At 31.6% G+C, this 22,856-nt stretch overlaps 1 protein-coding gene across 1 annotated transcript in view; it reads left to right on the forward strand.

Annotated features, from left to right (window-relative positions):
- Positions 1-934: 934 nt before the first annotated feature.
- Positions 935-22,856, forward strand: part of LOC139481074 (uncharacterized) — a 36,259-nt gene continuing 14,337 nt past the window's right edge. The window contains exons 1-8 of the mRNA XM_071264149.1: positions 935-1,319; positions 3,727-3,852; positions 9,445-9,582; positions 11,765-11,902; positions 14,085-14,222; positions 16,407-16,544; positions 20,559-20,684; positions 21,451-21,726. Coding sequence (XP_071120250.1) covers positions 989-1,319; positions 3,727-3,852; positions 9,445-9,582; positions 11,765-11,902; positions 14,085-14,222; positions 16,407-16,544; positions 20,559-20,684; positions 21,451-21,726 — 1,411 coding nt within the window. The 5' untranslated portion in view covers positions 935-988. The remainder of the gene's footprint in view (positions 1,320-3,726; positions 3,853-9,444; positions 9,583-11,764; positions 11,903-14,084; positions 14,223-16,406; positions 16,545-20,558; positions 20,685-21,450; positions 21,727-22,856) is intronic.

Here is a 22,856-nt window from a genome sequence, read left to right on the forward strand (position 1 = left end):
TTTGAAGAATTTTGAGAAACAGAGAGTGCAAATATATGCTTTAAATACAAATAATATATTTATTATCATATTTTAACGGTCTTTTGTTTGCGATGTTAAATTACGCAGACTCTGTTGTAAATACTCTATCGTTGTCATATTTGAAATATTCACAAATTTAGATCGTTCAGTGCTGTTTATTTGGAATGTTTATTGACTCAATCGTTCTTGTAAAATCATAACTGTCGTCAGCGTTAAAGTTTGAGAACTGTTCTAGTTCATATCGCACATTATTATTTTTATTTAAAGTATATATTGCACTCTCTGTTGTAATTAGCTTTATAACATATATTTTTTTAGAATGGTGCAAGCGTCTTAACTGATGTTCGGTTTGACTTTTGTATTATATAAATTTCAAGATTGTTACAGTTTAATCTAAGTAGACTGATATATGATTCATTTAACATCACAATAATACTGATCCGAAATATTTATAAATAATTACATTTATATTTTGTATTGAAAGACTTTGGATTGTGGGCTCCTTTATCACATTGGTCTACATTGTTGTTATAAGGTCCTAAATTTAACTTTTGTTTGATTTCTTAAAAAATGGAAGTTTTGGAGTTCTTTGATATACCGATTCTGGCAATGTACTTAAATTTTGGTTATTGGACCGTAATAGGTAAATGTGCAATTTCAAATATTTCAGTTCTTTGAAAAAATCCATTTTGGGTCACAAACCTGTGCTGTGTCAAATATTTAATCACAATCCACATTCAGAGCTGTTTCAAGCTTAAATGTAGTTTCCATACTTGCTCAACTGTCCAGAGTTCGACCTCGGCAGGAAAATCCGGTTTGCTGTCACTCTGCCAGTCTCTTTTTATTTTAGATATATGCATATTCAGAGTACATAATGTATTTTTACTACATGTGGTTGTCTTTTCAGCTAGATTGATCCGGATTCTCTTGTTGAACTTGAACAAACGAGGGAAAGGAGAAAATTGAGATGGCAGGACCAATCAAAAGCGATGAAGACCAAAACGCCAATTTCAATAAAATATCCTTACTAGCTGGATCAGAAAAGCATTCAACAGATCACTGCCCAAAAGATATCACAAACAAAGAGGATAATATGGATTTATTTTTACCATTTAGTGAACAGGCGGTTCCTTTTTCATCTATGACTTATAACCTGGTGACAAGTAAATCGCCACCAATTTCACCTGTTGAAAAATATACCACGCAAGCATGTGAGGAGTCAAATATGGAAGCAAAATGGGTAGCTCCTTTTAAAAAGTCTAGTTCCGTACAACAAGAGTTGCATAAAAGTGTGAAAGGTATTTTTATATGTTTATTCATATAATACATTTGTACATGTACATGAAATAACCACTAATCTATGTAATACAAACAGTTGCAAACCACATGCCCCAATCTGGATAATTAACAAACTGAAAGATAGAAGAGGTATGATAATAAACTATTTTTTTTATTAGTTGTTAGTGGCTTTGAACTAGCTGTCAGTAACTGCGGGTACTCTCAGATCAGTAATTAGTGATTTTTTGTTGTTGCGATAGACAAGTACCCGGACACTTCCGCTCTAAACTCAATAAAAAATGTTTGCCTATCACTTTTCCTTAAAAACCATACAATATATCAACACAAGGTTTCTACTTATCTGTTAGTTGCGACATGTTGTAACATATATATTTTATTTAAAATGGTACGGTTACATTTAATGGGAGTTTCGCCCCTTCGATGTTTAAAATGAACTGTATTGGAACATAACTCATTTACAAGTTACATAGAAGATACCTAAGGTCTTTGCTTGATAACCTTTAAATTGAGGTTCATTTCTACACAGCTACTTTAGTACAAGTAATCTTGATGTACAGTTCTAAAGATGCATATCAAATGTACATCTATAATGCTGTATATAAACTGTACAGCTGTAAAGCTGTATATAAAGTGTACATCTATTAAGTTGTATATAAACTGTAAACTTATAAAGCTGTATATAAACTGCAATTCTAAAAATGCATAGTAACTGCATATGTTTAAATCTGGGTATAAGCTAAGCATATTGATTCTACCACTGCATATTGTGTGATACGATATCTATTCACAGTTTATATACAGTTTTACAGTTTATAGGCTTACAGTTTATATACAGCTTTGCAGCTGTACAGTTTATATCCAGCTTTATAGATGTACAGCAGGGGCGGATCCATGATTTTGTAAAGTGGGGGCCAAGTTTTTAAAGATTGCCGTGCGTAGCGAGACGAAAAAAAATTTTGGACCTGTTTTGGGCTAAAAAACATAAAATAAGTGTAATGTAACATGCAATTTTTAAACGGTTCCTGTCGTGGGGCATGTTTATTTTGTAGTTGCTGTAAAGCGTAAGGGTTGGACATTTTTGATCCTGTATTTTCCCTATTAATTGTCTTTCATAAAATGATAGTATGGATCCAAAGCTATGTACTGATAAATTTGATGTGGGACTTGTGAGTAAAAAATAGACAAGGAAAATTCTCGCCTGTTTGTACATGTTTGGTTGATTTGTTTCACCCATTAAAATTAAGGAGAGTGAGGGGTTCTAAAATCAACCAAAGGCTACGAATGAGTCTTATGACAACGAATTTATGAATGACGGTTGACAAATGGACATCAAAATTACTTGTATTTAAGTATCTCTGTATGGTAAATTTGGCGTTCTAGATTTTGACTTTTGCCATAAAATATATTTTAACATCATAAAACAATGAAGTTTTTTCATGAAGTTGAATACATATGACATTGAAAAGATTAACGGAAAGGCTTCTTTTATAAACCGGTAGTAGCCATTCATTGAAAGTACTTAAAACCATATATTTTTAGAACCATGCAGTGAGAATTAACCTTTCATATGAAACCAGTTCTAAGTTTTCATGCAAAAGTATAGAGTAACCATATATTTTTGGAATTATCGTAAAGTAAGCTTCTATTTGATACCGGAAACGACTTTGATTTAACCAACAGTGGCTTATTATCTCCTTTAATTTATGAAAAGGACCTTAAGCATCGTATGAATTTGGGTGGAGAGACCTTTTTCTCTGAACTATTGGGTTGCAATGGTCTTTAAATTAATTTACAAAGTTCAACCACTGCAGCAAATTATTTTTTTAACATTGTCAATCTAACAATTATGTTTCTTTGAATTTCCTTTATAACTGCTCCTACTTTTACTTCCAAATTGAAATTCAAAATGGAAGCTGTATGCATGGTATTGTCAATAAGATGTCTTAATTTCAAGAAAAGATGAAACTGATGAAATCAAATGAAATCAAACGATGTTGTAATGTTCTTTATAAAGTACTTGTAGTTACATGTACCATATGTACTGGTTGATGTATGTTCTGATGACATATCTGGATGAAAGATAAATTAAGGACCAAAAATGGGATTATATCAATATTTTTTTCTCTCTCAAACTTCTTCTAAAGAGTTGTTTATTTAATTGAAAATATACCTGTATCCCAGTATCTATATAGTTTCATCTGAAGTTTAAGAAAAAGTATACTATAAATTCAGAAATTCCTTCCTGGTTTTATTATTGACATTTTTGAAAAATGGACAAAACATGTAGGTATAAATATTGTGATTTCATATAAAAAGCTGGATGCTAATGTATGCATCTTGTTTTATTTCACTTGTTTTACAAGCATTTTTTTATAAGAAATGTTCTATATTTTTTCCCCGTTTTAGATGAAAGGATCAACAAAAGGTTGAAGAACGGGTTAATAAAGAAAAGTGGAAATGCTCTCAGGAAGGATGAAATAAAAGGCTTCCATTACTTTAGAAAATTGAAAATTCAACGGAAACGCTCCTTTGGTTTGTACACCTGGATTACTTGTGAATTTATAAAAAAGGGAGAGGAAAGGGGGTGGGGATAAAGAATCGTATGTTCATGTATTAAACAAGTGTTAGTTAATCAACCTTCATATCAAAATGAAATGTTGCATTCGTCACATATTAGCTTGAATATTGTTATAGATAGAGATAAACTGTAAATAGCAATAATGTTCAGTAAAGTAAGATCTAAAAATAATTCAACATGACTGCCCCTGAATTGATAATTGTAAGCAAAGTTTGCAGTTTTTGTTATTATCTTGAATATCGTTATAATTATAGATAAACTTTAAACAGTAATAATGCTCAGCAAAGTAAGATCTACAAATAAGTCAACATGACCAAAATTGTCAGTCAACCCCGTAAGGAGTTATTGCCCTTTATAGACAATTTTAACAATTTTCGAAAATTTTTATGATCTTTTACAAACATCTTCTTCTCTAAAACTACTGAAAAAAATTTAACAATACTCCATAATCATCATATGAGTATCTTGTTTTAAAAATGTGTCCGATGTCCCTGCCTTCAAACCAACATTGCCGACATGTCTAAAAATAGAACAAAAGGGTAAAATGCAGTTTTTTTATATCTTTAAATCTTTAAAAGCATTTAGAGCAAATCTGACTGGTGGCAAAAATGATTAGCAGATTTTGATTTATCTTCCCTGAAACTTTCAGACGAATCCCGCAACCTGTTGTTTGGCTGCTGCCCCTGAGAAATTTTACGGAAATTTAGCAGTTTTTTGTTTTTATCTTAGATATCATTATAGTATATACTAATATCTAATATCTAATACTATTAATTATGTTTTAACCTCATTTTACATGATTTGCAAAGCATCAGTAAATACAAGTGAGCAACACAGGCTCTTGAGAGCCTCTAGTTTTAATTTACTGGCTAGTTTTGTCTTTTTGATTAAGAGTGAATATTGATACAATATCAGTGTGATTGACAACTGTCATGATAAAAGTAAAATGAACACAAAGGGTGGAGCAATACTTGGAATTGTATATAGACCTCTCCACTTTGATGGTAATCATAATTGACCATTACATAACGTTTATCCATAGTAGGACAGCTGACAACTCAATGTACAATAACTTGACCTCATTAATACATGATAGATGTTTGGTCTATATAGGTAAGTGTTATAAGGTGGTCTATGTCCTCAAGTGTAATTGTTACATTTGTACATTTGTACATAGGGTTAACACGAATATCAAATGTTTTTTTGCTGCACTCTAGTATTTCTGTTGTGTCGTTGTTCTCCTCTTATATTTGATGTGTTTCCCTCAGTTTTAGTTTGTAACCCGGATTTGTTTGCTCTCAATCGATTTATGACTTTCGAACACCGGTATACTACTGTTGCCTTTATTCAGATTCATTATGAGATCAACTACGAGAGGAAAACAACGAAACAACAGAAACACTGAAAAATCTGCCATTTTCCCAACTTGGTACAGGAAAAGAAAAAATGATGGGTGAAACCTGGTTTTGTGTCTAGCCAAACCTCGAGCTTTTATGGCAATGTTAAATATACACTAAAATGACAACACTACATGACACGAACACAGTTCTAATAAATATCAGAACACACAGGACAGAAAAACATAAAACAAACAATACAATAGTACATTTCGACATGCCAACAGCAGAACAAAAGCGAACAGATAAAACAACCTAGGACAGTACACAAAAACAGCAATTAACAGAACCATGAAATGTCCGTCACACGACTGGATCAACGCCACAAAAGCGACGCCACGCAAATCCTTAAAATTTGAACTCAAATCATGTCACTTGATGTATCATATAACAATTATAGGAACACCAGCACAGAACAGTGTAAGTAATTTGATAAGTAAGTGTATTATCTAGCTATGTCAGTATTTCTAACAAATCAAACTGTAAAACAAACAAGTCATGAACATATAGTTGCTTTAAACTAAAAGCATATAAATGAATTGGGTGACTAGTTATCTTTTACTTTTACATACGAATAGAAAACAAAAAAATCAGAACCATAACCACAAACGTCACGACATTTAACATCACTCTACCAGAATTACAAGCACAACATCACAACGAAATACACGAATGCTGGCCAAACAAATATCGCGACACGTCCCACAGCAATGGGAACCCCCACTCAGCTAAACAGTCTCTCTCAGTAATAGGTCACGTTCGGCACCCAAAAGACCGGACGACGCAAATAGCAAACCACAATCTTAAACGTGGCAAAAATAATCTTAGTTAGTTTAGACACAGACACATCGTATGGATCAATCTATTCAGGATGGTGTCCATCAAATTTACGAAGTGTCATTTTTAATCTTTCCTCCTCATACACGAGGGACGAAAGATACCAGAGGGACAGTCAAACTCATAAATCGAAAATAAACTGACAACGCCATGGCTAAAAATGAAAAAGACAAACAGACAAACAATAGTACACATGACACAACATAGAAGACTATAGAATAAGCAACGCGAACACCACCAAAAACTAGGGGTGATCTCAGGTCCTCCGGAAGGGTAAGCAGATCCTGCTCCATGTGGCACCCGTCGTGTTCCTAATGTTAAAACAAATCTGGCAAATAGTCTAATTCGGTAGGTCACATTCATGAAATGGAAGGAGATTGATGTTACGACTTAAGGAACATATCCGATACCATTTGTGAAACGGTTATTCCACAACGGTCAACCAACTAGTGATGGCGTCCGTAAAATTATAACTTAGTTTGAGCAGTTTCTGCGTATGGAGCACATTCAAGTATATTAAGTCCATATAGTGTGAACATGCACAAGCATAACGTATCAACTGAGATACGTAAACACCATACAATAGGACATAGGGTATGTTACTGCTGAGAAATGGGAAATTGATAATTGGGAAGTTGAAATCATACCGTTTGTCATAGCTTTAAGTGTGAAGTCGTTCATCTGTGTCAAAATTTTTATTTTTATTCAACATATATGATATACATAGTTATCAAAGGTACCGGATTATAATTTAGTACGCCAGACGCGCATTTCGTCTACATAAGACTCATCAGTGACACTCAGATCAAAATAGTTATAAAGCCAAACAAGTACAAAGTTGAAGAGCATTGAGGACCCAAATTTCCAAAAAAATTGTGCCAAATACGGCTAAGATAATCTATTCCTGGGATAAGAAAATCCTAAAGTTTTTCGAAAAATTCAAAGTTTTGTAACAGGAAATTAATAAAAAGACCAAGCTTGGTTAAACGTATCGAAACATTTATTTTTGATTGATATCTTCTTCTCCAAAATATAATGATTTTATTTTTTCAATTAAAGCTGTTAAACTTAATTCTTCTTTAAAATATCTTGTATTGTATATATATTGTTTAATCAAGAGAAAAATATTGTTTTGAGGGTCACCTTTGTACATTCCTGATAAATTTCCAAACAAAAAAATATCTTGTGTAAACAGAATACTAACAATCCCAAAGTATACATATTCAATTAATTCCAATTCAGTCTCACAAAAAGTACAATATGGGTTTTGCACTAATCCTATTTTGTTTAAAAACTTATTTGTTGCCAAAATTTTATGATTTATTCTATACTGAAGCCATTGTAGCTTAGTATTTTTGTTGTAGCAAATGGTAGTTGAAAAATCTTTTTCCAGTTCTGATTTTCTAAAACTAAAATTAATTCCCATCTGTTCCCTCCTGTAGGAACAGTGTTGTTTTTGTTAATCACCAAATACATATCTTTAGATCCTTTCTTGCTTTTGAGAATGGTCATAACTGCTGGTATGAAAGGAGATATTAATTTATAATCTCCCCTATTATTTTTTTTGAAGAGTCTTAGTAAGCATAAAAAATTATGTTATAATATTTCATGATGTCTAGATTCATCGGAAAACACTCCGAAATTGATAAAAAGTGTACATGTACTTGGTGCTTGGAAAATGGTAATTGAAAAAGAAATGAATTTGCCTGACTGGAATATTTTCTTTCCAGTCCTATTTGAATGAATAATCTTTGCCAAATAGCCAACAACCTAATGTTTTTCAAAGACTGCCATAGTAAGGGTATTCTACTTGTAAATGATATTGTTGGGGAGAATGGTACCTTTCTAAACAAAAGATATTTTTATCTGTGTCAGTATTGAGGAAAAGATCATAGTATGAAGCAGCCCTTATAGTATCAGAACTATCCTTAATTTCATGTTCACTGGGATATATGAGATGTAAGTATTGGCAGAAATATTGGTTATTCAGTGATAGGACATCATCAATATATCTGAAAGTGAAATAAAAGATTTTCGCACAGTGCTTTTTCTTTTTGTCTTTTAGAAGGTTCTGAATGAATTCTGCTTCATACGAGTATACAAACAAATCAACCAGTAAAGGTGCACAATAAGTACCCATTGGAATACTGACTGTCTGTTGAAATAGCAATCCCCCCCCCCCAAATCAACATATATAAACAACGATCAAAAGTCCAGCATTTTGATAGAATCATCTTCAGTATATTTTCTAATATCATCTTATAAGTATATTTTCTAGTATAATCAGTGTGTTCTTCACAAAATAAAAATGATTATAACTAAAATAATCAATAACAAGACTTTTGTATCTACGATTCCATTTTTGTCCGGCCTCCGCAGAAAGCTCGACATAGGGATCGTAATCCGGCGGCGGCGTTAGCTAACTTCTTAAAGAGCTTTATATTTTAGGAGGTGGAAGACCTAGGTGTTGTATACTTTGTATATAGATGCCTTATGTTACGAAGTTTGGTCTTTCACATGTCCAGTGTCCTTGACCTCATTTTCATGGTTAAGTGACTACTTGAAAAAAAGTTAAGATTTTTTGTAATGTTAATTTCTCTCTTATTATAAGTGATAGTATAACTATATTTGGTATGTGCGTACCTTGCAAAAAATAGATTAGATCAATATATTTTTTCTCAAACATCTTCTTAAGAGTTATTTATACAATTGAAACTTAAACTCATCTGTAGTTCAAGAAAAAGTATACTTTAAATTCAGAAACTATTTAATGCTTTTCATTTATTATTGACATTTTAGAAGAATGGACAAAACTGTAGGTAGATATTGTGATTTAAAGAAAATTGCATATCATAGATACCAGGATTAAATTTTGTATTTACGGCAGATGCGCATTTCGTCTACAAAAGACTCATAAGTGACGCTGGAATCCAAAAAGGCCAAATAAAATACGAAGTTAAAGAGCATTGAGGACCAAAATTCCTAAAAGTTTTGCCAAATACAGCTAAGATTATCTATTCCTGAGGTAGATAAACCTCAGTATTTCAAAAATGCAAAAGTTTGTAAACAGTTAATTTATCAACATGACCATATCAATGATAATTCATGTCAGCACAAAAGTACTGCACGTTCTTAATTATTGTGGCCAAATTCACTCAGTCTCATTCTGCGCATTGATATAAGAATAAACTCATAATAATGTCACAGTCTGTTCTTTTGAGCTATGACCAGTTAGTTTAATTTTATAGGAGCCTCTTGTTTTCATTTTACAAGCATTTGCTTATGATAAATGTACTTATTGTTCTGTTTTAGATGAAAGAGAAAACAAAGGATTGGAGAACTGGAAAATAAAGAAAAGAGGGAAGGTGTTGTCAGTGGCTGTCAGGAAGGAGGGAATAAAGGGCTACCGAAACTTAAGAAAACAGAAACTTCAATGGAAAGACCCATTTGGTTTGTACATCAAAGTTACTTGTTATTATTCAAAATAGGCCAGGTGGAAGGGGGATTGATATTGAGTATCTTAAGAATTTATTTACAACCACATGGTCGATGCCACTGCTGGTTGGGATTTTCTTTCAAGGGTATCACCAGCAAAGTAGTCAGCATTTCTGTGTTGACATGAATCATCAGTTATGTTGTCATAATCATAAATTATCTGTTACAAAACTTTGAATTTTTCGAATTACTATGAATTTCCGACCCTAGGGATAGATTATTGTAAATTTGTGTTTTACATGTACTATATTTCGGGAATTTATTTTTGTCCATGAATTCGCGTGTTTTTTTATGGCGAGGAATTTCTGAAAGTAAAAAACATAAATAATAGACCTATATCTATAATATTTTAAATGCTTATTAGCATGATTATTGAAGTACTTAATTGTTAAACAAATATATGAAACAAAATAAACACAGATTATTATATCATTAAAATTGTTGTCTGTTGGATATACAAGGTTATTATTATCCTATTTAGAATGAAGCAACGTGCTTTCGACCAATAAAAGTGTCACATGACAATTTGGTGTTCCTTAATTGTAAAGAGTGAATGTAAATAATGTTTTTAGTATCTTTATGTTAAGGCCTACTAACAGTTCAAAACAAAAACAAAAAAATCTATAAATGAGTAACAACTGCCCGAGACACATTTATTAGGATTCTTGATTGAAAGTTGTATTTTGAAAAACATTTTTAAAAAATCACTATATGTATACAAGTGCTAACACACAAACACACTATTACATATTTTTATACATATAATAAAGGTATAATTTTGTCAAATCCACAGCATGCAGAATTAATATCACATTCACTAAGGACATATGAGCTGAGGTGTACTTGTATTAAAGCAAATATGTGCACCTCTGAGAACATTTCCGAAAAAAGGGATAAATATAATGAAAAAAATATGGTCCTTATCTTTTGCATTATGCATTTTATAAAGCACTCAACTTCTCACAAAAATTCAAATTTTACTAACTCATTTATACCAATAATTGATCAATTCAAAGCTTTTTACACATTAACTCTTCTCCACAACCTTTAACGTAGATAATTAATTTTATATAAATCATTGAATATACTTTTAAAGTAAAACTCCGATATTTTAATTAATCAGTCAAATGATACGACTCAATGGATTAAGAAAAAAACTCACAAACATCTACAAGTAATATTTTTTTTCTTACACTATAAAATGTATTTGTACACATGAAAAATTAAATAGAATAATTTTTATACTGTATGATAATCTGGCCCAATACCCTACAGGGTGGGAGACCTGGGTGTTGTATACTTTGTATATAGATGCCTTATGTTACGAAGTTTGGTCTTTCACATGTCCAGTGTCCTTGACCTCATTTTCATGGTTAAGTGACTACTTGAAAAAAAGTTAAGATTTTTTGTAATGTTAATTTCTCTCTTATTATAAGTGATAGTATAACTATATTTGGTATGTGCGTACCTTGCAAAAAATAGATTAGATCAATATATTTTTTCTCAAACATCTTCTTAAGAGTTATTTATACAATTGAAACTTAAACTCATCTGTAGTTCAAGAAAAAGTATACTTTAAATTCAGAAACTATTTAATGCTTTTCATTTATTATTGACATTTTAGAAGAATGGACAAAACTGTAGGTAGATATTGTGATTTAAAGAAAATTGCATATCATAGATACCAGGATTAAATTTTGTATTTACGGCAGATGCGCATTTCGTCTACAAAAGACTCATTAGTGACGCTGGAATCCAAAAAGGCCAAATAAAATACGAAGTTAAAGAGCATTGAGGACCAAAATTCCTAAAAGTTTTGCCAAATACAGCTAAGATTATCTATTCCTGAGGTAGATAAACCTCAGTATTTCAAAAATGCAAAAGTTTGTAAACAGTTAATTTATCAACATGACCATATCAATGATAATTCATGTCAGCACAAAAGTACTGCACGTTCTTAATTATTGTGGCCAAATTCACTCAGTCTCATTCTGCGCATTGATATAAGAAGAAACTCATAATAATGTCATAGTCTGTTCTTTTGAGCTATGACCAGTTAGTTTAATTTTATAGGAGCCTCTTGTTTTCATTTTACAAGCATTTGCTTATGATAAATGTACTTATTGTTCTGTTTTAGATGAAAGAGAAAACAAAGGATTGGAGAACTGGAAAATAAAGAAAAGAGGGAAGGTGTTGTCAGTGGCTGTCAGGAAGGAGGGAATAAAGGGCTACCGAAACTTAAGAAAACAGAAACTTCAATGGAAAGACCCATTTGGTTTGTACATCAAAGTTACTTGTTATTATTCAAAATAGGCCAGGTGGAAGGGGGATTGATATTGAGTATCTTAAGAATTTATTTACAACCACATGGTCGATGCCACTGCTGGTTGGGATTTTCTTTCAAGGGTATCACCAGCAAAGTAGTCAGCATTTCTGTGTTGACATGAATCATCAGTTATGTTGTCATAATCATAAATTATCTGTTACAAAACTTTGAATTTTTCGAATTACTATGAATTTCCGACCCTAGGGATAGATTATTGTAAATTTGTGTTTTACATGTACTATATTTCGGGAATTTATTTTTGTCCATGAATTCGCGTGTTTTTTTTATGGCGAGGAATTTCTGAAAGTAAAAAACATAAATAATAGACCTATATCTATAATATTTTAAATGCTTATTAGCATGATTATTGAAGTACTTAATTGTTAAACAAATATATGAAACAAAATAAACACAGATTATTATATCATTAAAATTGTTGTCTGTTGGATATACAAGGTTATTATTATCCTATTTAGAATGAAGCAACGTGCTTTCGACCAATAAAAGTGTCACATGACAATTTGGTGTTCCTTAATTGTAAAGAGTGAATGTAAATAATGTTTTTAGTATCTTTATGTTAAGGCCTACTAACAGTTCAAAACAAAAACAAAAAAATCTATAAATGAGTAACAACTGCCCGAGACACATTTATTAGGATTCTTGATTGAAAGTTGTATTTTGAAAAACATTTTTAAAAAATCACTATATGTATACAAGTGCTAACACACAAACACACTATTACATATTTTTATACATATAATAAAGGTATAATTTTGTCAAATCCACAGCATGCAGAATTAATATCACATTCACTAAGGACATATGAGCTGAGGTGTACTTGTATTAAAGCAAATATGTGCACCTCTGAGAACATTTCCGAAAAAAGGGATAAATATAATGAAAAAAATATGGTCCTTATCTTTTGCATTATGCATTTTATAAAGCACTCAACTTCTCACAAAAATTCAAATTTTACTAACTCATTTATACCAATAATTGATCAATTCAAAGCTTTTTACACATTAACTCTTCTCCACAACCTTTAACGTAGATAATTAATTTTATATAAATCATTGAATATACTTTTAAAGTAAAACTCCGATATTTTAATTAATCAGTCAAATGATACGACTCAATGGATTAAGAAAAAAACTCACAAACATCTACAAGTAATATTTTTTTTCTTACACTATAAAATGTATTTGTACACATGAAAAATTAAATAGAATAATTTTTATACTGTATGATAATCTGGCCCAATACCCTACAGGGTGGGAGACCTGGGTGTTGTATACTTTGTATATAGATGCCTTATGTTACGAAGTTTGGTCTTTCACATGTCCAGTGTCATTGACCTCATTTTCATGGTTAAGTGACTACTTGAAAAAAAGTTCAGATTTTTTGTAATGTTAATTTCTCTCTTATTATAAGTGATAGTATAACTATATTTGGTATGTGCGTACCTTGCAAAAAATAGATTAGATCAATATATTTTTTCTCAAACATCTTCTTAAGAGTTATTTATACAATCGAAACTTAAACTCATCTGTAGTTCAAGAAAAAGTATACTTTAAATTCAAAAACTATTTAATGCTTTTCATTTATTATTGACATTTTAGAAGAATGGACAAAACTGTAGGTATATATTGTGATTTAAAGAAAATTGCATATCATAGATACCAGGATTAAATTTTGTATTTACGGCAGATGCGCATTTCGTCTACAAAAGACTCATTAGTGACGCTGGAATCCAAAAAGGCCAAATCAAATACGAAGTTAAAGAGCATTGAGGACCAAAATTCCTAAAAGTTTTGCCAAATACAGCTAAGATTATCTATTCCTGAGGTAGATAAACCTCAGTATTTCAAAAATGCAAAAGTTTTGTAAACAGTTAATTTATCAACATGAGCATATCAATGATAATTCATGTCAGCACAAAAGTACTGCACGTTCTTAATTATTGTGGCCAAATTCACTCACTCTCATTCTGCGCATTGATATAAGAATAAACTCATAATAATTTCAGTCTGTTCTCTTCAGCTATATCCAGTTAGTTTAATTATATAGGAGCCTCTTGTTTTCATTTTACAAGCATTTGCTTATGATAAATGTACTTATTTTTCTGTTTTAGATGAAAGGGAAAACAAAGGATTGGAGAACTGGAAAATAAAGAAAAGAGGGAAGGTGTTGTCAGTGGCTGTCAGGAAGGAGGGAATAAAGGGCTACCGAAACTTAAGAAAACAGAAACTTCAATGGAAAGACCCATTTGGTTTGTACATCAAAGTTATTTGTTATTATTCAAAATAGGCCAGGTGGAAGGGGGATTGATATTGAGTATCTTAAGAATTTATTTACAACCACATGGTCGATGCCACTGCTGGTTGGGATTTTCTTTCAAGGGTATCACCAGCAAAGTAGTCAGCATTTCTGTGTTGACATGAATCATCAGTTATGTTGTCATAATCATAAATTATCTGTTACAAAACTTTGAATTTTTCGAATTACTATGAATTTCCGACCCTAGGGATAGATTATTGTAAATTTGTGTTTTACATGTACTATATTTCGGGAATTTATTTTTGTCCATGAATTCGCGTGTTTTTTTTATGGCGAGGAATTTCTGAAAGTAAAAAACATAAATAATAGACCTATATCTATAATATTTTAAATGCTTATTAGCATGATTATTGAATTACTTAATTGTTAAACAAATATATGAAACGAAATAAACACAGATTATTATATCATTAAAATTGTTGTCTGTTGGATATACAACGTTATTATTATCCTATTAAGAATGAAGCAACGTGCTTTCGACCAATAAAAGTGTCACATGACAATTTGGTGTTCCTTAATTGTAAAGAGTGAATGTAAATAATATTTTTAGTATCTTTATGTTAAGGCCTACTAACAGTTCAAAACAAAAACAAAAAAATCTATAAATGAGTAACAACTGCCCGAGACACATTTATTAGGATTCTTGATTGAAAGTTGTATTTTGAAAAACATTTTTAAAAAATCACTATATGTATACACGTGCTCACACACAAACACACTATTACATATTTTTATACATATAATAAAGGTATAATTTTGTCAAATCCACAGCATGCAGAATTAATATCACATTCACTAAGGACATATGAGCTGAGGTGTACTTGTATTAAAGCAAATATGTGCACCTCTGAGAACATTTCCGAAAAAAGGGATAAATATAATGAAAAAAATATGGTCCTTATCTTTTGCATTATGCATTTTATAAAGCACTCAACTTCTCACAAAAATTCAAATTTTACTAACTCATTTATACCAATAATTGATGAATTCAAAGCTTTTTACACATTAACTCTTCTCCACAACCTTTAACGTAGATAATTAATTCTATATAAATCATTGAATATACTTTTAAAGTAAAACTCCGATATTTTAATTAATCAGTCAAATGATACGACTCAATGGATTAAGAAAAAAACTCACAAACATCTACAAGTAATATTTTTTTTCTTACACTATAAAATGTATTTGTACATATGAAAAATTAAATAGAATAATTTTTATACTGTATGATAATCTGGCCCAATACCCTACAGGGTGGGAGACCTGGGTGTTGTATACTTTGTATATAGATGCCTTATGTTACGAAGTTTGGTCTTTCACATGTCAAGTGTCCTTGACCTCATTTTCATGGTTAATTGACTACTTGAAAGAAAGTTCAGATTTTTTGTAATGTTAATTTCTCTCTTATTATAAGAGATAGTATAACTATATTTGGTATGTGCGTACCTTGCAAAAAATAGATTAGATCAATATATTTTTTCTCAAACATCTTCTTAAGAGTTATTTATACAATTGAAACTTAAACTCATCTGTAGTTCAAGAAAAAGTATACTTTAAATTCAGAAACTATTTAATGCTTTTCATTTATTATTGACATTTTAGAAGAATGGACAAAACTGTAGGTATATATTGTGATTTAAAGAAAATTGCATATCATAGATACCAGGATTAAATTTTGTATTTACGGCAGATGCGCATTTCGTCTACAAAAGACTCATTAGTGACGCTGGAATTCAAAAAGGCCAAATAAAATACGAAGTTAAAGAGCATTGAGGACCAAAATTCCTAAAAGTTTTGCCAAATACAGCTAAGATTATCTATTCCTGAGGTAGATAAACCTCAGTATTTCAAAAATGCAAAAGTTTTGTAAACAGTTAATTTATCAACATGAGCATATCAATGATAATTCATGTCAGCACAAAAGTACTGCACGTTCTTAATTATTGTGGCCAAATTCACTCAGTCTCATTCTGCGCATTGATATAAGAATAAACTCATAATAATTTCACAGTCTGTTCTTTTCAGCTATATCCAGTTAGTTTAATTATATAGGAGCCTCTTGTTTTCATTTTACAAGCATTTGCTTATGATAAATGTACTTATTGTTCTGTTTTAGATGAAAGGGAAAACAAAGGATTGGAGAACTGGAAAATAAAGAAAAGAGGGAAGGTGTTGTCAGTGGCTGTCAGGAAGGAGGGAATAAAGGGCTACCGAAACTTAAGAAAACAGAAACTTCAATGGAAAGACCCATTTGGTTTGTACATCAAAGTTACTTGTTATTATTCAAAATAGGCCAGGTGGAAGGGGGATTGATATTGAGTATCTTAAGAATTTATTTACAACCACATGGTCGATGCCACTGCTGGTTGGGATTTTCTTTCAAGGGTATCACCAGCAAAGTAGTCAGCATTTCTGTGTTGACATGAATCATCAGTTATGTTGTCATAATCATAAATTATCTGTTACAAAACTTTGAATTTTTCGAATTACTATGAATTTCCGACCCTAGGGATAGATTATTGTAAATTTGTGTTTTACATGTACTATATTTCGGGAATTTATTTTTGTCCATGAATTCGCGTGTATTTTTATGGCGAGGAATTACTGAAAGTAAAAAACATAAATAATGGACCTATATCTATAATATTTTAAATGCTCATTAGCATGATTATTGAAGTACTTAATTGTTAAACAAATATATGAAACAAAATAAACACAGATTATTATATCATTAAAATTGTTGTCTGTTGGATATACAATTTTATTATTATCCTATTTAGAATAAAGCAACGTGCTTTCGACCAATAAAAGTGTCACATGACAATTTGGTGTTCCTTAATTGTAAAGAGTGAATGTAAATAATGTTTTTAGTATCTTTATGTTTAGGCCTACTAACAGTTCAAAACAAAAAAAAATCTATAAATGAGTAACAACTGCCCGAGACACATTTATTAGGATTCTTGATTGAAAGTTGTATTTTGAAAAACATTTTTAAAAAATCACTATATGTATACACGTGCTCACACACGTGCTCACACTCTTACATATTTTTATACATATAATAAAGGTATAATTTTGTCAAATCCACAGCATGAAGAATTAATATCACATTCACTAAGGACATATGAGCTGAGATGTACTTGTATTAAAGCAAATATGTGCACCTCTGAGAACATTTCAGAAAAAAGGGATGAATATAATGAAAAAAATATGGTCCTTATCTTTTGCATTATGCATTTTATAAAGCACTCAACTTCTCACAAAAATTCAAATTTTACTAACTCATTTATATCAATAATTGATCAATTCAAAGCTTTTTACACATTAACTCTTCTCCACGACCTTTAACGTAGATAATTAATTCTATATAAATCATTGAATATACTTTTAAAGTAAAACTCCGATATTTTAATTAATCAGTCAAATGGTACGACTCAATGGATTAAGAAAAAAACTCACAAACATCTACAAGTAATATTGTTTTTTTACACTATAAAATATATTTGTAAACATGAAAAATTAAATAGAATAATTTTTATACTGTATGATAATCTGGCCCAATACCCTACAGGGTAGTCGAAATCGCGGGCATTTAGATCTTTGTTGAAAGAATTTAAACTGTTGTAGGGTGAATTTTTGTAATTTAATGTCTAGAGAATTTCAGAAAAGGTATCAAAAGTCAAAGGTACTTGGAGAAAGGAAAATTATTTTAAGCCCTCTCCCTTTTTAGCTCACCTGGCCCGAAGGGCCAAGTGAGCTTTTCTCACCACTTGGCGTCCGTCGTCCGGCGTCGTCCGTCGTCGTCGTCGTTAACAATTTACATTTTGAACTTCTTCTAGAGAACCACTGAATGGAATGGAACCAACCATGGCATGAATGTTTCTTATGAGGTGCTGACCAAATGTTGTTACTTTGTAGCCGATCCATCATCCAAGATGGCCGCCAGCGGGGGACTTAGTTTAACATAGGACGCTATGGGAAATGCATACAAATGACTTCTTTTAGAGAACCATTGAATGGAATGAAACCAAACATGGCATGAATGTTCCTTATGAGGTGCTGACCAAGTGTTGTTACTTTGTTGCCGATTTATCATCCAAGATGGCCGCCAGCCGGGGACTTAGTTTAACATAGGACCCTATGGGAAATGCATACAAATGACTTCTTCTAGAGAACCACTAAATGGAATGAAACCAAACATAGCATGAATGTTCCTTATGGAGTGCTGACCAAGTGTTGTTACTTTGTAGCCGATCCATTATCCAAGATGGCCACCAGCGGGGACTTAGTTTAACATAGGACCCTATTGGAAATGCATACAAATGACTTCTCCTAGTGAACCACTGAATGGAATGAAACCAAACATGGCATGAATGTTCCTTATGTGGTGCTGACCAAGTGTTGTTACTTTGTAGCTGATCCATTATCCAAGATGGCCGCCAGCGTGGGACTTAGTTTAACATAGGACCCTATTGGGAATGCATACAAATGACTTCTTTTAGAGAACCACTGAATGGAATAAAACCAAACATGGCATGAATGTTCCTTATGAGGTGCTGACCAAGTGTTGTTACTTTGTAGCCGATCCGTCATCCAAGATGGCCGCCAGTGGGGGACTTTTGAATGAAATTAATCATGTTCCTTTCCTTATAAATGAGGTTGTGTTGTCACTTTTAGCCAAATTTTATATTTTTTTATTTGATTTCAAAAACCCAAGTAGAATCAGGTGAGCGATACAGGCTCTTGAGAGCCTCTAGTTTTACAAAGTCCGTTATTTTATCTGTTAAATTCCATGATTTTCGCGTTACTGTATACTATAAACATACGTATATTATAAGTAAAGTGTATTTGCTATAAACTGTCAATTCGAAGTTTCTTCTGCACGGCGATCTCTGTTGTAGTATATAGAGAGTCCCTATATAGTATACTATAGGAGTATAATCATAGTATACATGCAGAATAACGTGAAAATAATTGTCCTGTCCCCGAGTAATTATGGTATGTTTAAAAGTTTACAACCGGAAGTCGTGTGTATGACTTAAAAGTCGGTCAGATGACGGAAACAATATCCGGACGCCTTATTTTCGTTTTTCTAAAAAATACAACAACTGAATAATCATAAGAATGGATGACAAATGCGACTATGCATGGTACCTAAAGGACACAGAAGCATGATGATTAATTTATTGCAGAAGGAAGATAAGCGACACACAAAATAACGTCTTCTCGTTTAATAGTACATCTATTGACTGGGTGTGAGAGTAATAGGAAGTTTGTTGTCCCTGAGATACCAACTATTGCTCGAGGCAAAGCCGAGAGCAATAGTTGGTATTCGAAGGGACAACAAACTTGCTATGACCCGCACAACCAGTCATTAGGTGTTTTATTATACTGAACAACACAGTCATTAAATGTTTTTATATACCAAATTAACTAATTTTCTAAAAATGTACATATATCATCTGAAACTTCAAAAAAAGGAAAAAAATGTCACATAACTTGACATGCACAAAATGAACTATACGGGTTTTTTTTTTATAGTTCTTCTTGTATTTGTAAATAGTTCATTAATTGCAATCAAGACAAGAAAAACTGGTGTTAAATTTTCCGTACATATGATAAATTTAAAATGATTATGAAACTATTACAGCAGATTTCAGTCAGTATGTAGCTAATGGTAATATCTTTGGTTAGCTTGCTTGTTAGCAGAACCGTGAAGTCATTGTTAGGTAAGGTAAACTACCCTCCTTTTAAAGTAGCTTAGTTATACAGAGAGATAGATTTTTTATCTGTTGGGCTAGTCTACTATTAAAGGAGGGAAGTTTACTTTACCTAACAATGACGTCACGGTTCAGCTAACAAGCAAGCAAACCAAAGATATTACCATTAGCTACATACTGACTGAAATCTGCTGTAACCGAGTAATAGTCTTTGAAGCGATTGACTGGCAAATAGTCTGTGGAATGAAATAGCACAACTATTTCATAATTTTTTATATAGAAAAAACATACTGAGGTATAATAATATAGATTAGGTGGTCTAGGTCCTCATGTGTAATTGATACATTTGTATGTACATATGGTAAACATGTGAATATCCAATGTGCATTTCCTTAATAAAATTGGATACAGATCATTTTACCATATATTGGCAAACATGTTTAAAATACAGAGATTATTTATAACATTGCAACAAGAAATGCATTGCACACTGAAAAAAATCTTGCTCTGCTAAAACAGTTATGAGTTGATCTTAAATTTCTTTTCAGATTTAAATCGTGCCTTTCAATATGTCAGGCTCACGACATTATGTTCAACAATTTTACAACTTCTTTTGTTTATGGTATGCTTTTGTGGAACATATGGAAAATCAACAGAGAACCCACCGTGTCAGTGTATGTTTATTTTAACACTTACAAGTTTTTTGTAAAAAATTAGCTGCATACTAAAAATATATATAATTTGTATGGTTGGAAAGAACCAAAGTTCCTACATAAATATTACCTAGTCATCTGCTTTAAATACAAAATATTTATATAGATGAGATAATATCTATATAATTGATAGAGCAAAAAACCCAGATGAAGCATTTTTCATCAATTACAACGTTTGATAATGAATCCACAGTTATCTATTTTTTTAATTTCTGTATTTTACTTAAAAATGAACGCACTTTTTTAAGTCGATATTACAGAGATGCCATTAAAGCCAGACAGAGTTATCCTACATTTCATCAACAGCGTCATTTGTGGCGTCTGCATTTCATTTGTCTTTAGCTAACAGATTTTGTCTAGAGTGTGAAAAACGTCACAGAATGCGAGACATAGGGATAACAATGAAATGACATAGGGATACACTCACAGTTGTAGCTGACAATGCGGTATTGGCTTTGATCATTGTTGAAGGTCGAACGGTGACCTATAATTGTTAATTTCTGTGTCGTTTCGGTCTTATGTGAAGAGTTGTCTCATTGGCAATCATATCACATCTATATACAAAGCTAGTTTTCCTAATAATGATATTGATTAAATAAAACAAATTTATGTTGATACACAAAAAGTCTTTTTTTTATTGTGACAGGTTAAATCTGTATTATGTTTAATTAAGACAAATCATTCAAAATCAAGTTGTTTAGCTATTACGTTTTTGATTTCATTATAGTGATGTTTGCTGGTCAACTGTATTCAGACAAATTGTTATTAAAGTGCTTCTACAATGAACATTGCAAAGGTACTTTAAAATGGACTGGTGGGAAAAGTGGTACAACACTCTTCAATGTAGAAACAAAACGAACTGAAAAAGTGAGATTCATTGATGGCAAAAGTGAAAAATGGTTTGGAATGCAAATTCAAAACTGGAATCGTGAAGATATTGAAGCTAATTATAAGTGTTGGTTTGGATTTTCTAAACTTATAGTTAATATAGTAAATAGAGCAGGTATGAATAATGTTTTTTCTAATGGTTAAATAGCTTAATGATTTCTCTTCCAATTATAAATAATCGTAGGGCTTCTTGCATCAAAGATGAAGAGACACTTTCGTTTTTGCTAATTGAATAGATTGAAATGTAAATATCACATTTCTTCAAAGTAATCAGTATATAAGAAAAAATCATTGAGAGAAATTATATTGATAGATTGAAATGTCAATGTGCACGGAGATGGGTTTATTGATAAAGGTCACTGTTTTATCTCTTGAATTTGAACAAAAAAGTATCATTTTTCAAAAGAAATCATTCAAAGGTAACGACCTTGGAATTAAGTCTATTAGATTTCAGTATTCATGTTTTCGTCAATATAAAAAAAGGTGTGGTATAGTTGCCAACGAGACAATTTCGTCAAAAGAGACCAAATAATGCAGAAATTAACAACTAAGCTCGTAGTTATAGGCCCCGAAAGGACAAATCAATTCAAACGAGAAAACTAACGTCCTGGTCTATGTACAAAATAATGAACGAAATAAACAATTATGTTACACAGTAATAAACAACACCAACTGTATTACAGGCTCCTGACTTGGAATAGGCACTTACAGAATAGGGCGGGGTCACACATAGAAGTTGGTGCTCATTCCTTTCTTAAGCTGGGACAGTGATGTAACAGTACAACATTAGAACAAACTATAAAAATCAGTTGAAAAAGGCTTAATAAACTCATTAGATGAATACCAATAGAAATACATCTAACAGAACACAGAGTGGACATGGTCGGGTACATATACCTCCCAACAACAAAACAATATTAAGCACAGATCTGAGAGTACACACAGTTATAGACAGCTAGTTCAGAGCCAATAACAACTAATAAAAACAAAGCATGGATATAAGACTGAATTAACAATTCAAAATACACATCTACCCTCCGATGCATTTAGTGTAAAGACGTCATTAACAGTCAGAGAATAACATAATATTGTGCAATGCCAAGTTATAGATATTGACAGATTGTAGTCATGAATGTTTATATATATTTAACAATAGTACTTATTTTGTTTTTAGTTTACTGGTAAGAAAATCAATATTAATACCAATAAAAACAATATTCATACATCTTATCACAGTGTGGAATC

Source organism: Mytilus edulis, chromosome 7 (genome assembly GCF_963676685.1).
Source record: "Mytilus edulis chromosome 7, xbMytEdul2.2, whole genome shotgun sequence".
Classification (NCBI taxonomy): domain Eukaryota; kingdom Metazoa; phylum Mollusca; class Bivalvia; order Mytilida; family Mytilidae; genus Mytilus; species Mytilus edulis.